At 43.1% G+C, this 12545-nt stretch overlaps 2 protein-coding genes across 3 annotated transcripts in view; both read left to right on the top strand.

Annotated features, from left to right (window-relative positions):
* The first annotated feature begins 787 nt into the window (after window positions 1–787).
* On the top strand, window positions 788–3148 carry LOC113167387 (U1 small nuclear ribonucleoprotein A-like). Its single transcript, XM_026367956.1, has 7 exons — window positions 788–907; window positions 1123–1203; window positions 1368–1540; window positions 1822–1998; window positions 2216–2380; window positions 2465–2553; window positions 2634–3148. The coding sequence occupies exons 2-7, from the start codon at window positions 1131–1133 to the stop codon at window positions 2791–2793; spliced, it is 837 nt and encodes a 278-aa protein (XP_026223741.1). The 5' UTR covers window positions 788–907; window positions 1123–1130; the 3' UTR covers window positions 2794–3148.
* A 3418-nt stretch (window positions 3149–6566) lies between these two features.
* The window catches only part of LOC113167341 (protein jagged-1), a 36881-nt gene continuing 30902 nt past the window's right edge, over window positions 6567–12545 (top strand). Inside the window, exons 1-3 of one of the 2 annotated variants that reach the window (XM_026367876.1) lie at window positions 6567–6980; window positions 7079–7371; window positions 11352–11687. In XM_026367876.1, the coding sequence (XP_026223661.1) occupies window positions 7204–7371; window positions 11352–11687 (504 nt within the window). In that variant the 5' untranslated portion in view covers window positions 6567–6980; window positions 7079–7203. Of the gene's footprint in view, window positions 6981–7078; window positions 7372–11351; window positions 11688–12545 lie in introns of those variants that run through there. The other variant, XM_026367882.1, reaches the window with a different exon arrangement.

The raw sequence follows: 12545 nt of genomic DNA, 5'->3' as shown, positions 1-12545 counted from the left end.
AGCATTACTGCCATCTGTAGGAAACTTATTGCGTTGCCTTTTTCCAATTCTCTTCATGAGTCCAGTCCTTCTTAAGAAGTTGATCCAAGCCTCTACTATTAAATATTGAAATCAGTCGCCTGTACACCTCTCCTCCTGAAGTCCTCCATCATGACCTCTCTCTCACGGTTGTACCTTCTACATCTGAGCATAACATGTTCAACTGTTTCTGGCTCCTGACAGTCTCAGTGTCATGTTTTCCTATTAAATGTAATGTATCGTTTAAATTGCTGTGTCCTATTCGTAGTCTGGTAAAAAAAAAAAAAAAACACTTCTTCCTGTCTGTTTGTGCCCCATCCTCTGTCCTCTCCCACTTTCTCCTGCATCCTATGTAAATGTCCTCATGTCCCAGCAGTGCTGCCACTTTCTATTTATCGCCCTCCAGATAATACTCTTCCCCTCAAACTTTGACAATTTAATATCGATGTCTATGTGTTCTTGATTAGGACCTTGTTTGGCTAATTTATAAACTTTTTAATTTCCAGTTATGCCTGCATGAGCAGGTGTCCACACAAATCTAATTTCCATACCCTGACGGCTTCTGAATATAATGACAGCAGTGTCAGTTACACGCTGTTTCTGTGTAACCCAGTAATTGGTATCTGATCAATCATTGTTTCATTTTTCTCTGCACAGCTTAATTAATTTTACTATACAGTTTAAAAAATATGAGTAGGAACGTTTGGAAAGGTCGCAGAATCCAGTGTAACACCGGAAATGACGTGTGGCTCGTTTCTTAACGCGAGAACATGCAGAGCGGGACGTGTTTTTGAGGGACCGGGGTTTTAGAGAGTGCTGACTTCTACACCGACCTGAACGATTAAAACCCTGTTGAACTCCACTATCTACAACCTATTCTCGGATTTAGGTATATTTTTTTATGTTTTTTGTGACAACGAGGAAGCGCAGGCATAAACCATAGAATAATATAGTTAGTAGTCTAAATGGTGTTAGCTGTAGCTAGCTTTAGTAAGCTAATGCTCTCCCCACGGTACTGGGGTTGTATGCTAACGTAGCTAGCTAACGTAAATCAAGAATTTTGTTTCTTGCTGTTTAATATTTCAAATGTTTGTTTCATTTCAGTTTAGAAAATGGCCACAACCGAAGTACGGCTTAACCATACAATCTACATCAACAACTTGAATGAGAAAATCAAGAAAGATGGTAAGTTTATGTTCCAGCCTTGTGTTGTGGCTTCACTTAGTTAACCATGTGCACAAAGGTCCTGTCAAATAAATCTAACGATTTCTTCTTTTTTGTGTAAATAGAGTTGAAAAAGTCGCTCCTGTCAAATAAATCTAACGATTTCTTCTTTTTTGTGTAAATAGAGTTGAAAAAGTCGCTCTACGCCATCTTCTCACAGTTCGGACAGATTTTGGACATCTTGGTCGCACGAAACCTAAAGATGAAGGGTCAGGCCTTTGTTATCTTCAAAGAGGTTAACAGCGCTTCAAATGCTCTGAGATCCATGCAGGGATTCCCTTTCTATGATAAACCCATGGTAGGTAACACACAAAGGGAGTATGAGATGAGGAGCATAAATCATGCTACAAATATTTAGTTTATTTGATATGATTTATTTGGTCTTTACGAATCTTGCAACTGACACATTTCCGTTATTTTCCAAAGAAAGTTTGTTATTGTTGTATGGTTTGCATTTTTTTTAACAATTTGCCACGCAATAATGTAATATCAAAAACATACTGGCTGTCCTACGTGGAGCCGGCAGAAATCCTGAAACTGTAGCCTCTAAAATGCATGTGGATGTGACTTGTGCTATAGCGCATCCAGTACGCCAAGCAGGACTCAGATATCATAGCTAAAATGAAGGGGACCTATGTGGAGCGTGACCGAAAAAAAGAGAAAAAGAAGACCAAGGGACCTGATGCAGCCGGATCTAAGAAAGGGGCATCAGGTGCAGCTGCAGCCATGGTCGCTGGGGTACCTGCTGCAATGCCTGTAAGTAGTGTTAACCCTTTTTGAATACAGACTTTGTACTTTTACACACACGTAAAATCTGAACAAAATCATATTGTGCTTTAGAAAACATAAATCTAAAGTGAAACTAACAAAGTTTGTCAAGCATGAAAATTAATCAAAGGGAAGTGCACAATTTATTTATTTTTTTTAATGGGGAAAAAGGTCATCACTGCTACTGAATTTGTTTTCTTTGTAGGGAATGCCTCCAATGAGCCAGGCTCCACGCATGATGCACATGCCAGGCCAGCCGCCGTATATGCCCCCTCCAGGCATGATACCTCCTCCAGGTATGGCACCTGGTCAGATGCCTCCTGGTGCCATCCCTCCTGGTCAGATGATGCCTGGACAGATGCCTCAGCAGGTAGTATATGACCCACCATTTGAATGATGATGTTTTCTTTTGTGGTGGTTCTGTCGTGACATTTCTTTTCCTTTATCTTCCCAGGTTGCTGAAAATCCTCCAAATCACATTCTCTTCCTCACCAACCTGCCAGAGGAGACAAACGAACTTATGCTGTCCATGCTCTTCAACCAGTCAGTAGCAGCTCCTTTTCTACATTTAAATTTAATTTTTTTTGTGTGTTTATTAAAGGCTGACATTGTTGTGTATTCAGGTTTCCTGGGTTCAAAGAGGTACGTCTGGTCCCTGGACGCCACGATATCGCCTTTGTGGAGTTTGAGAACGAAGTTCAGGCTGGGGCTGCACGAGAGGCACTACAGGGCTTTAAGATCACACAAACGAATGCCATGAAGATCTCATTTGCCAAAAAATAACCCTTTTTCTAGGGCTGGTTTTCTTATATGCACACAGACTCTGGTCTGTTTTTGTCAGTCGTCAACATTTTTAGAAATTTACGTTTGCTGTCTAGTGCAGCACAGGTGGGTTAGTCGAATTCCTTCTTCCAGGATTACATGTAAGTATACTTCAATAGTATCAAGTTGCTGTTAACTACTGTGAGTGACGCACTGACAAAACAATAGATTTTCTGTGTTTTTGACTTTGTCCATAAGCAACTTGATGTGTTTTGTTTTTAACCATTTGTCCATAAGCATTGCACCCAGAGTCTGGTCTACCAGACATTGTACCTGGAGCTTTCTTCTTTTTATAATTAAAACTTTTTCTCCAAGACTGTTCTCTACCTCACAAGTTTTTCTTAAGTCGGTAGATGGTGCTCTAAAACTTTCTTGTACTCTTAATCTTGACATGTGTTGCATAGGGGTTGCTGGGGAAACGGATGGCTTTTATATGTTGATACGTTTTGGTTTTTTTGTTGTTGTTTTTTTTTTTTTGGTTGTAGCTTTTACTTCAGTAAAGTCGGACAGTAAATTTAAGGCGTTCTGTGGGACGAATTTATCAGAAATGTTTTATTAGTCAGCAGTAGAGCTTGAAAAGGAAATGTGGGCAGGTAGGGGAAAAAAGAAAACTCGGTTTCAAGATGCTCATATTACATGATGCACAGTTCAGACTACCCACATTCTTCACAAAATAGATGCTTAGTAGGAAATTGAATTCTTTGGCCTCAGTATAAAAATACATTTTCCATTAGTCCTGTATTTAATAAAGTATTCTGTTCAAAGTATTATGTCCTCTACACAAATCATGTCGTGCTCTCAAAGTATAGAAATTGGATTGTGCTCTGCTTGGTGTAGTAAACCAAAGACATCTCTTTAAATCATTAGATTACACTTTTCAGTGGCTGCACATGAGCCATCAGGCTCGAGATTTGTTTGCTTGTAGCATTTCGTAAATCTGTGGGGACAGTTTAGCTTTTTTCACCAGCACTTTTTGAGATGTCAGACGGTGAGGATTTAATTGTGAATTAATTTGATGCAGGGAAGCCACCTGAACCATTACATCTGATTTGAGTAGAAATACAGTTTATACAGTATCAGGGAAACCTGTGGTGCTATGCTCTGTGGTTTATACCTTTATGAGCTGTTTGTGTAGATCATGTTTATTTGAAGACAGAGCAATTTTGTGCTGATGTTTTATGGTCATCTAAAAGAAATATCTAATGTGTGCTGCTTGCTGGTAGAATGTGTCACATGTTCACGACTGTCTTATATGTATGTATGTTTCGCTGCACCTACTCAGACTCCTGTCAGCCTTCACATGCTGCAGGTTTGCAGAGTAATTACGTGCTAATAAGAACCACCACCTCCTCTCAAACTGGGTTCACGGGTGTGAATTAGACCCGAAAAGCTTAATTTAGACTCACACTATCAAATGTGCCCAGTGCACACAGGGCCTCCCTGTTGTGGGCTTAATCTGTGCCCTGAGTAATTGTCTTTAGGTCAGCTCAACAGTATACACAGAACTGCACATTCCTCTGCAGTTTCCCAAGCCTTTCCACACTCCCTTATTTTGCCTTGAGAAAGCTCTGACCTTAGCCACCAGGGCGCCGTGTGTGAGTGTGAGTGTTGCACGCTCTTGGCAACATGCCTGGTGCCTTCCCATTCACCAACACAGTGATCTTTCAGATGCAGGGACTGAAAGGCAGCTTATGCTGTGGATTATGCGTGGGAGCTGAGTCTGTCAATGTTGCTTCACAGTGAAATTATAAACAAGAACTATCCCTAACACAGTATCATCAGCACCTGGATCACTTATCTCTGATACAGCAAGAAGCAAAGAGTGTCATAGACGGTCATAGTTCACTCCCTGAGCATCCAGTGAGTCAGTCAGTTTTACAAACTCAAACCGTGTAGCTCAATTTTCTTTTCAAGAGGAGACCCCCATGTTTTCACAGATGCCAGTTATGTCAGGTTTAACTTTGAAGAACTGGGTGAAACTATACAAGTATTTAAAATATTTCCATCTGATAGAGTGGTGCAGCCATTTGAACATGAAGACGTTGATATATTTCAATTGAAATAGAAAAGTTTCACCAATGAGTGAACAGTTAAGTAAAAGATAAAGATTTGTCAGATTTAAGTGGTTCAAAATGCTTCAGGCTACTTAGAGGGCCACTTTGCAAATTTCCAGCTTGTTTGAATCCACATCAGGGAGTAAATGGATATTAATGGTATTAAAATGTCCTCTGCCTTCCCTCTATCTCTCTGCTTCTACATCAAGTCATCTGGTTTCTCAGCTGAGGTGATGCCATCTAGAGGCTTTTGGAGGGATCATGTCAACCAATTAGTATGAGCAGTAAAGTGGTAAACTCTGCCAGGTGACATCAAGTTATTGGGTAGAAGCAGAGAGATGTTTAATTTAAGGACGGCAAAGGGACGTTTCACACTTAAATACTTGATATTTCAAGTCAAGCCTGAAGAGGTTTAGGCTGTGATCAGTGCATCTTCAAATTCTTTCCCATGAGCCACTTGTGACCATTAGATGGTGCCAAACACACAACGCACAACCCTTATATTTAAGCAACAAGACTCCGAGAGACAAAGAGCTGTACATTCACTGGTGGCTTCAGGTGAAGCACACACTGCAGCCTTTGAGCAGACCTGCCGTTGTCTTAATGTTTCCGGATGGTTGGTTAAAATTCAGCTCATGTTTGGAGGTCACTGCTCCTCTATTCAAATGAACCCTCTGCTCCTCAAGAGCCCTCTGTTCAGCTCCGGGGTCATTGCCGAGCCCCTGGCCGCGGAAACACCAGCGGTTGTCAGGGTAGCTCTTGAGCAACAAGCCCGTGACAGACCTTAAGATGTAGGAGGAGGAGGGAGACAGAATCTCATTAGATTTCTTCAGATAAAGAAAGTACATTGTGTGGAGGGCTTGAGTCCAACAAGACGAACACTGGAGGTCATATGTGGAAAATATGCCTTGTGACCGGTGCCAATATTCAAACGATGCCTACAATTCTCTTTTATATTTACGCGCTCACCCGGTCAGTATTTGTCAGAGACATCATTAAACGGGGGTATGTGTGTACAGTAGGCTGCGCTTCAGACCGGTGAATGTCGGAACAAGTTCGTTTATAAACATGGAAATGACTATCACATTTAGTAAGATGGGTGAAGGGTGCGTTCAGGCCCCGGTGCCATGTGCGTCCTGACCATGCGCGCAAGAGCCAATCAATCTTCAGGAGAAAGAAACTCACAAATCTACTGCAGAAATGCAATTATATGAACAACGTCGTTCCATCATCCATAACAGAGGGGCATTATGGTGATGGAAGGCTTTGGCTTCAAAGCCTATAGAAACTTTCCTATTCAGAGGCCACTCGAGCCCGAGCAAAGCCGTGAAAAAATTAATTGGCTCGGCGGAGCTTTGAAGTGAGCCAGGCAAAGCATAGACGTGAAACTGGAGGAGAGGAACCGGCGAGGTGCCTCAAAAGAGCAGAAAGAAAACAGAAAGGCCACAGAGACGTGAGATACGAAACGCACTGAGGACAATTCATATACTAGGTGTGACATACATAGGAAAAAAGTTTGGGTTGGTCCACAGTTTGCCCAGTGTCACTATTGAGAGAGGGAGAGAAAGGGATGAGAGTCGCGCACTGGGAACTCCAGTCAGGACAAGCCAGCCTCAGGACACACCCTCCGTGCTCTCTTTCTCTCTCTCATTGTTTCCCACACTCACTCTGTCGCCGCCGGGCTTGGTATCGGGTTGACAAATGACCAGTCAGCCGACTGGATGAAAAGAGCGCAAAGTGAAATCATTCCGGTGGAGACACACAACTTTGGTCGCTGCTTCCACACACGCTCACAACGACAGAGGATGAATAGACATGCTGTGTGCCTCTTTTAATTTTCTTGTGCGTGGATCAGATTCGAAGAGATACAGAAGAAGAAGGGAGAGTATCAGCTAATTGGGATGAGAGTTCAAGTCTAGTGAGCCGGCAGATTGGACCTTTAAAGCCTCTTAACGCAAGTGGTGGGAGGAATACAGCGCAAGGGGTGTGCGTTTATGCGCCCTGTGTGTGTGTGTGTGTGTGTGTGTGTGTTTGAGTGCATGTGTCACTCCCAGTGGAAATCCACCCTGGACACAGCAGCGAGGGGGCGAGCAGGTGTGTACGGGTGGGAGGGGGAGAAATCCAAGCGGAGACAGAGTTGGTTATGGTTTCTATGAACTGGACGCGATGAAGTGACTCTACGGGAGTTTCAGGGTTTTAGAACCGGAGAGGAGCAGAGCAGAGCTTGGGCGGACGGACGGACGCGGGGAGGGAGGAGGAGGAGGAGGAGGGGGGAGCCACCACCGCCAAAGCGCACAACGCGGTTCCTAATCCCTTGATGGAGATGGAGAGCTCCAGAGCGCACAGGATAACTCGGCTCAATCCTGTAAGAAACGGGAGGGGAAAGATCACCGCGAAGTCTCACATGAAGGCTGAGCGACACCGGGGACACCTGCACTTGCAGCGGACTCTGATTGTTCTCATCGCGCTCACGCTCCAACCGCAGGTAAGCCACCGATTAGGTGCTATTTCAGGCAACATGTTCTTAGATCACCGAAACTGACTTTTAGCTGTGGGCGAGCTTGTATTTCTTACTACAGCTGCGTAAAAACGGCGAATAATGGACTCCACACATGATGTCCCTCTCCCCATTGTGCTGCCCTCTTTCTGCTCCTACATGGCGCTGTGCCCACCTGTTGTTTCAGCATGCTGGCGTCTATTAACCCACTGAACAGATAACTACTGTAATCCTGCATGTAGGACACTGGGTGCAAAAATCAGAGCAGGATCTGTGTCAAGTTAGGAACATCACAGCAAAATCATGTTTATGTTAGTATTTTTATTAGGTTTGTCAACAAAGAGCATAATGAGGTGGGTCCCTTGTACACAAACCATTCTTCATGAGGGGGACTGAATACTCCCCACTGAAATAATGACAAATACATTTTAACTGCCAATGGCTCATCCTTTATTCTGCAAACACACCTTATTTACTAGTTATTAAAATATTTTTTTGCGTCTGCATGTCTTTGCTTGTCCATGTCCTTAGCGTGCTTGCCTGCAGGTGCATCTTTATATTTCAGTCTGTCTTTTATGTGTCACAGAGCTTTACAGGTGACAGCAGAGAGCAATAGGCACTGCAATAGGTCATATAAACATTTCTCACAAGCTGCCAGTAACATAATGTGAAGTATTTTGGCAACATGGTAAGTGTTGTATATTGTGCCTTTTTGCCGCCCTGATCAGGATGCCTGTGATGTGTGACAGGACTCAGTGGCAGCGAAAACAGGCCTAGAGGTTGAGCGCTCATGTGAGCACATGTGCAATACAGTGCAGGTTTTTTTTTTTTTTCCTGAGCTCACATCCAGCATCTGTGTGTTGGGTGTGTGTGGAGTCTGGGGCCACTGCCGAATAAACTCTGGGGCGTGTGAATGTTGAACGTTCGGGCAGCTCTGCATGTCTCTCTCTGCACCTCTGCAACCTCTTCACAGCTAAGGAACAACACTCTCCACTCCCACCATTCTCTGACTGCACTGCAGTGTGAAACATTCGCTCAGGGTCTTCCTCTGCTGCTGCTGGTGACTATTTATAATGCAGAAGGCAGGAGACCACCTTCTACTTGCTCAGAAGAAATTTAATGTGAAGTCAAGTTCATTTTGTGCAGTTTTGTTATTCCCTGAGTTCCCCCTGCACTACATGCTCCTCTGTGTCAATGGCATGTTCAGCTGCAGTTTGCAAAATCACACTGCTACTTTCATTTTCAACGTGAAGCTAGGTTTTTAAAAATGATAGTAGATTAGATCTCATTTTCGATGTCTGAGAAACAGCATCACATTGTGACACATAGTCTTGTTTACAGCAATAAACTATATCCAGTTGATTTGAATTTCACCAAAGTTAACCTCAAACCAAAATGAAAATCTGCTCTGCATCTCCTGCATAGCATGATAGCTCCATCCAAATATATTTTCATTGATTTGACATATTGACTGAAGCTCACCTGGCATTTACATGGGAAATACTTCCATATTTGATCTATTAAATGTCAACAAATAGTTTAAACTTACCAAAAAAACTGCTTTATTGTTCTGAATTATCCCTTTAATTCTGTGCCTCTTTTCAGACTTCCCAATTTCACCTGCCTTGTAAAATCATCCAGGTGCTGACCCATGAATGTCAGTCTTTAGATGTAGAGGATTTGTTGTGAGCCAGCCTGAATTTTGGGTGTAGTGAGCGTTTAACTGCAGATCCCTCCTGCAGAGACAGTTTGATCTGTATTTGGCACCTGTCTTTTTCTTTTGGTGTCGCTGTCTGTCTCGGTCTTTCTTTCTCTCCTTCTCTCTCTTGTCCCTCTCTGTCTCTCTCTCTCTCTCTGTCTGTCTCTCTCTCACTGGTCTGACTGAAGCGCTGAAATGCTGGTATGCAGGGAATGGCTCAAGCAGTGAAAGGAGGAGAGGAAGAAAGGAGGATGTAGAGTGATGAGCGCCACTGTATCTCCATAAGCCTTTTGATGTAGCAGAGTTCACCCACCCCACCCAACACACACACACACACATCCACACACACACACATCCACACACACACAAATATCCTTCAGCCCCCACCCTCTCCCACACTAACCCCTCTCATATCAGGGACAGGGCGCATGAGAAGGACATGCAACCAAACACAATGGGAGATTCTGATGGTGGACACGTGAGCTCATGTTAGTCTTGGTGATTTCTGCCAATGTCTGCACAACACCACAGGGGATACGTGATTCTGATTCCTAGACCTAATGAGCCATCATTAGTTTAGTATTTGTGCAAACATGCCAAAAAGGCTGTGAATTATTCAGATTTATTCATTGACAGTGGTTTCATGGCTAACTGAGATAACAGTAGCTTTATCTTTTGTGTTTGCAGATGATGGAAGAAGCCAAACCCCTAGTTTTCACTCAGACATGCAAACAAACACACACACACACACACACACACACACACACACACACACACACACACACACACACACACACACACACACATACCTGACCCTCGTGCTCTGAGACTCTCAGGGGGGCTTGTTAACTCTGAAGTGTGTGTGGAAGTGATTGTGTGTGTGTGTCCCCTCCACCCATCTTTTTACCGAGAGGGAACACAGAGAAAAGAAAGGGAGGGAGATGAAAAGGAGAATGGCAACAACGCTGAAAAGAGCTGATGGCCGCAGAAAGAGAAATGACAGGAGCGTTACGGCCTCAGATAGAGAGGAGGAGGAGGAGGAGAGAGAGTGTGACCGGGTTCCCAGTGTCAGCGCCCCCCTGGGAAGACAGAAATAAGGAGGTAGTTGTGGAAATGAAAGACAATTTTGCAAGGTGAATATGGCAAAAACTGTTATCTGTCCAAGATTTGGATGTAAAAGTTTGATTTTTGCTGAGTTGTTGCTTGTTGTCTATCGACAAAAGAGGATATATGCTGCAAATTCCCTGAGGAGGTGAGATAGTAATTTGCAGGAAAGAGGATAGTTCAATCTCCAATTTTCTTTTATTCTTATTCTTTTCAAAGACACTTATGAACACACACACACACACACACACACACACACACACACACACACACACACACACACACATCCACAGACACACACACATCCACACACACACACATCCACACACACACACACACACACACACACATGTGTGTGAAGGATTTCTGGTCCTTTTTTCAGGTTACTAGTTTTGGCTACACTAAATATGCAGCCACCACCACCATCAGTTAACATGGCTTTGACTAAACAGCTATCCTGATCCTGGTCTAAATTATCTGCATGTCACACTCTTTTTTTACAGCTCTTATGTTTAATCTCTTCAAAAATCCAAAAACAACAATTTGTGGTTGTACAAGGGATAATTTGCTGGAGTCTGTCCACTGGCCAATTCATGGTTTATATGGCCCACATAGGGTCCATGTCCCAACAGATCCCTGTGTGGACGTCTCAAACTTGGAGACTACACAGGCACTACGTGCATAATACGCTGTGTGTTCTTACTTTTGGCAAGAAAGTGAGTAAGTATGTATCCCAAAGGCTGAACTATTCCTTTCAAACTTTGTGAACTTCTTCACAGAGACTTGTCATTTTAATTGTTAAAGCAGCTTCTGTTCTACTCGTTTTCTTTGCTCAAAGTTACAACTCATGGAACAAACAAGAAAACAATCTGCGGATTAACCATCAACATCTAATAGAAGACTTTTATCATGCATATTCTAATTTGAATGTGTTTATGCTATAGTATGGTTAGTTTAAGGACCATTAACAAAGACGAAAGCTAAACTTCATACCACTCGACTTTGAAACAGCAGTTTTCACACAACCTTAACTCGGATGTTTGTGGGTGATGTTACATCACTACATACCTGATGTACTGTATGTGCTTGTCTGTCCATGCACACTGCCTGTTAATAATATTGATAAGATATTAATATAACTCACTTCTCCTCTCTCTGGACTCAGACTGTGTGTGCGGCGGGGATGTTCGAACTTCAGATCCGCCACTTCCAGAATCCGCACGGGCTCCTGCAAACTGGCGACTGCTGCGACCTCCAGGCCAGTGGGGGGCAGCGCTGCTCTGCCAGGGACCAATGTGATACTTTCTTCCAAGCCTGTCTCAAGGAGTACCAGGCCAGGGTCGTCCCCACTGGACCATGCACCTTCGGGTCAGGCAGCACAGGGATCCTGGGTGGAAACTCCCTTTCGCTTCACCAGCGAGGACATGATGTAGGAGGAGGTGGAGGAGGAGAAGATGGGGCTAATGGACACATTGTCATTCCCTTCAAATACGCCTGGCCAGTAAGTACAGGGGCAGTGCTTGTTATCTGTGTGGTTACCAAGGGAACAGGCTAAGCTTCAAGTACAACAATACACTCAAACTGAGGCTAGAGTGGAATAACAATGACACTCAGGGTGTCATTGTGCAGATTCACATGCTTCTACATCTTTTATTTCCCCCTCTGTGTGTGGGTAAAAATACTGGAGGGCAGCACGACATGGGAAATAATAACAAAGCCCAGAACAGCTCCTTTCCTACAGCTGGTAGACCATATCACATTATCTTACATCCAAAGATCCACATTTAGGTGGAGGAGACAACTGGAAATGAAAATGATAGTGGAGGAACACCTCTCAATGTTTGACACAACAAACACTAAGGAGCCAAAAGATTATTAAAGTGATGACAAATCACAATGCAAAATCGATTTTATGACCTTTTCGCCACGCTAGATGTGAAGCGTAATAAATGTAATGATTTTAATGACTTTAATTGTACACCATCATCAGGTCGAACTGTCTTGGTTCTCTGTACTTAGGTTTGATACCAACCTGTGTTTACTGAAGGTTACTAAATGTTTAGGATGGTGAACGAGAAAACATAGCATGTTGTAAAGTTAGCATCTAACTCGTAAAACCTTTTATAAGGTTATAAAATTATTGAGTAATAATTACTGGTTATCAAGTATTTTACTAATGATCGGTAAGAAGCCATTATTCAGAAGTACTGCACCCCCGAGTTGCCAGATTATGAAAAATCCTCCTCTTGCATAACACTTTCTCTTTCTCTAGCTCTTTAATTAAGAGATACTCCTCTTTGGCTGCAGGACGTTTGGACCATAATTAACCTACAAACTGCTCCATTAATTAAAGTTTATA

The sequence above is a fragment of the Anabas testudineus genome, chromosome 13 (genome assembly GCF_900324465.2).
Source record: "Anabas testudineus chromosome 13, fAnaTes1.2, whole genome shotgun sequence".
Classification (NCBI taxonomy): domain Eukaryota; kingdom Metazoa; phylum Chordata; class Actinopteri; order Anabantiformes; family Anabantidae; genus Anabas; species Anabas testudineus.
The sequence above is the reverse complement of the archived record's forward strand: the minus strand, read 5'-3'. Positions and strand labels throughout refer to the sequence as shown.

Excerpts from the sequence above, each read along its gene's own strand:
- LOC113167387 (XM_026367956.1), top strand. The coding sequence starts at position 1,131 with ATGGCCACAACCGAAGTACGGCTTAACCATACAATCTACATCAACAAC. Across the intron at positions 1,541-1,821 it reads CTTTCTATGATAAACCCATG|CGCATCCAGTACGCCAAGCA; the intron begins GTAGGTAACACA and ends CTTGTGCTATAG. Across the intron at positions 2,554-2,633 it reads CTGTCCATGCTCTTCAACCA|GTTTCCTGGGTTCAAAGAGG; the intron begins GTCAGTAGCAGC and ends TTGTGTATTCAG.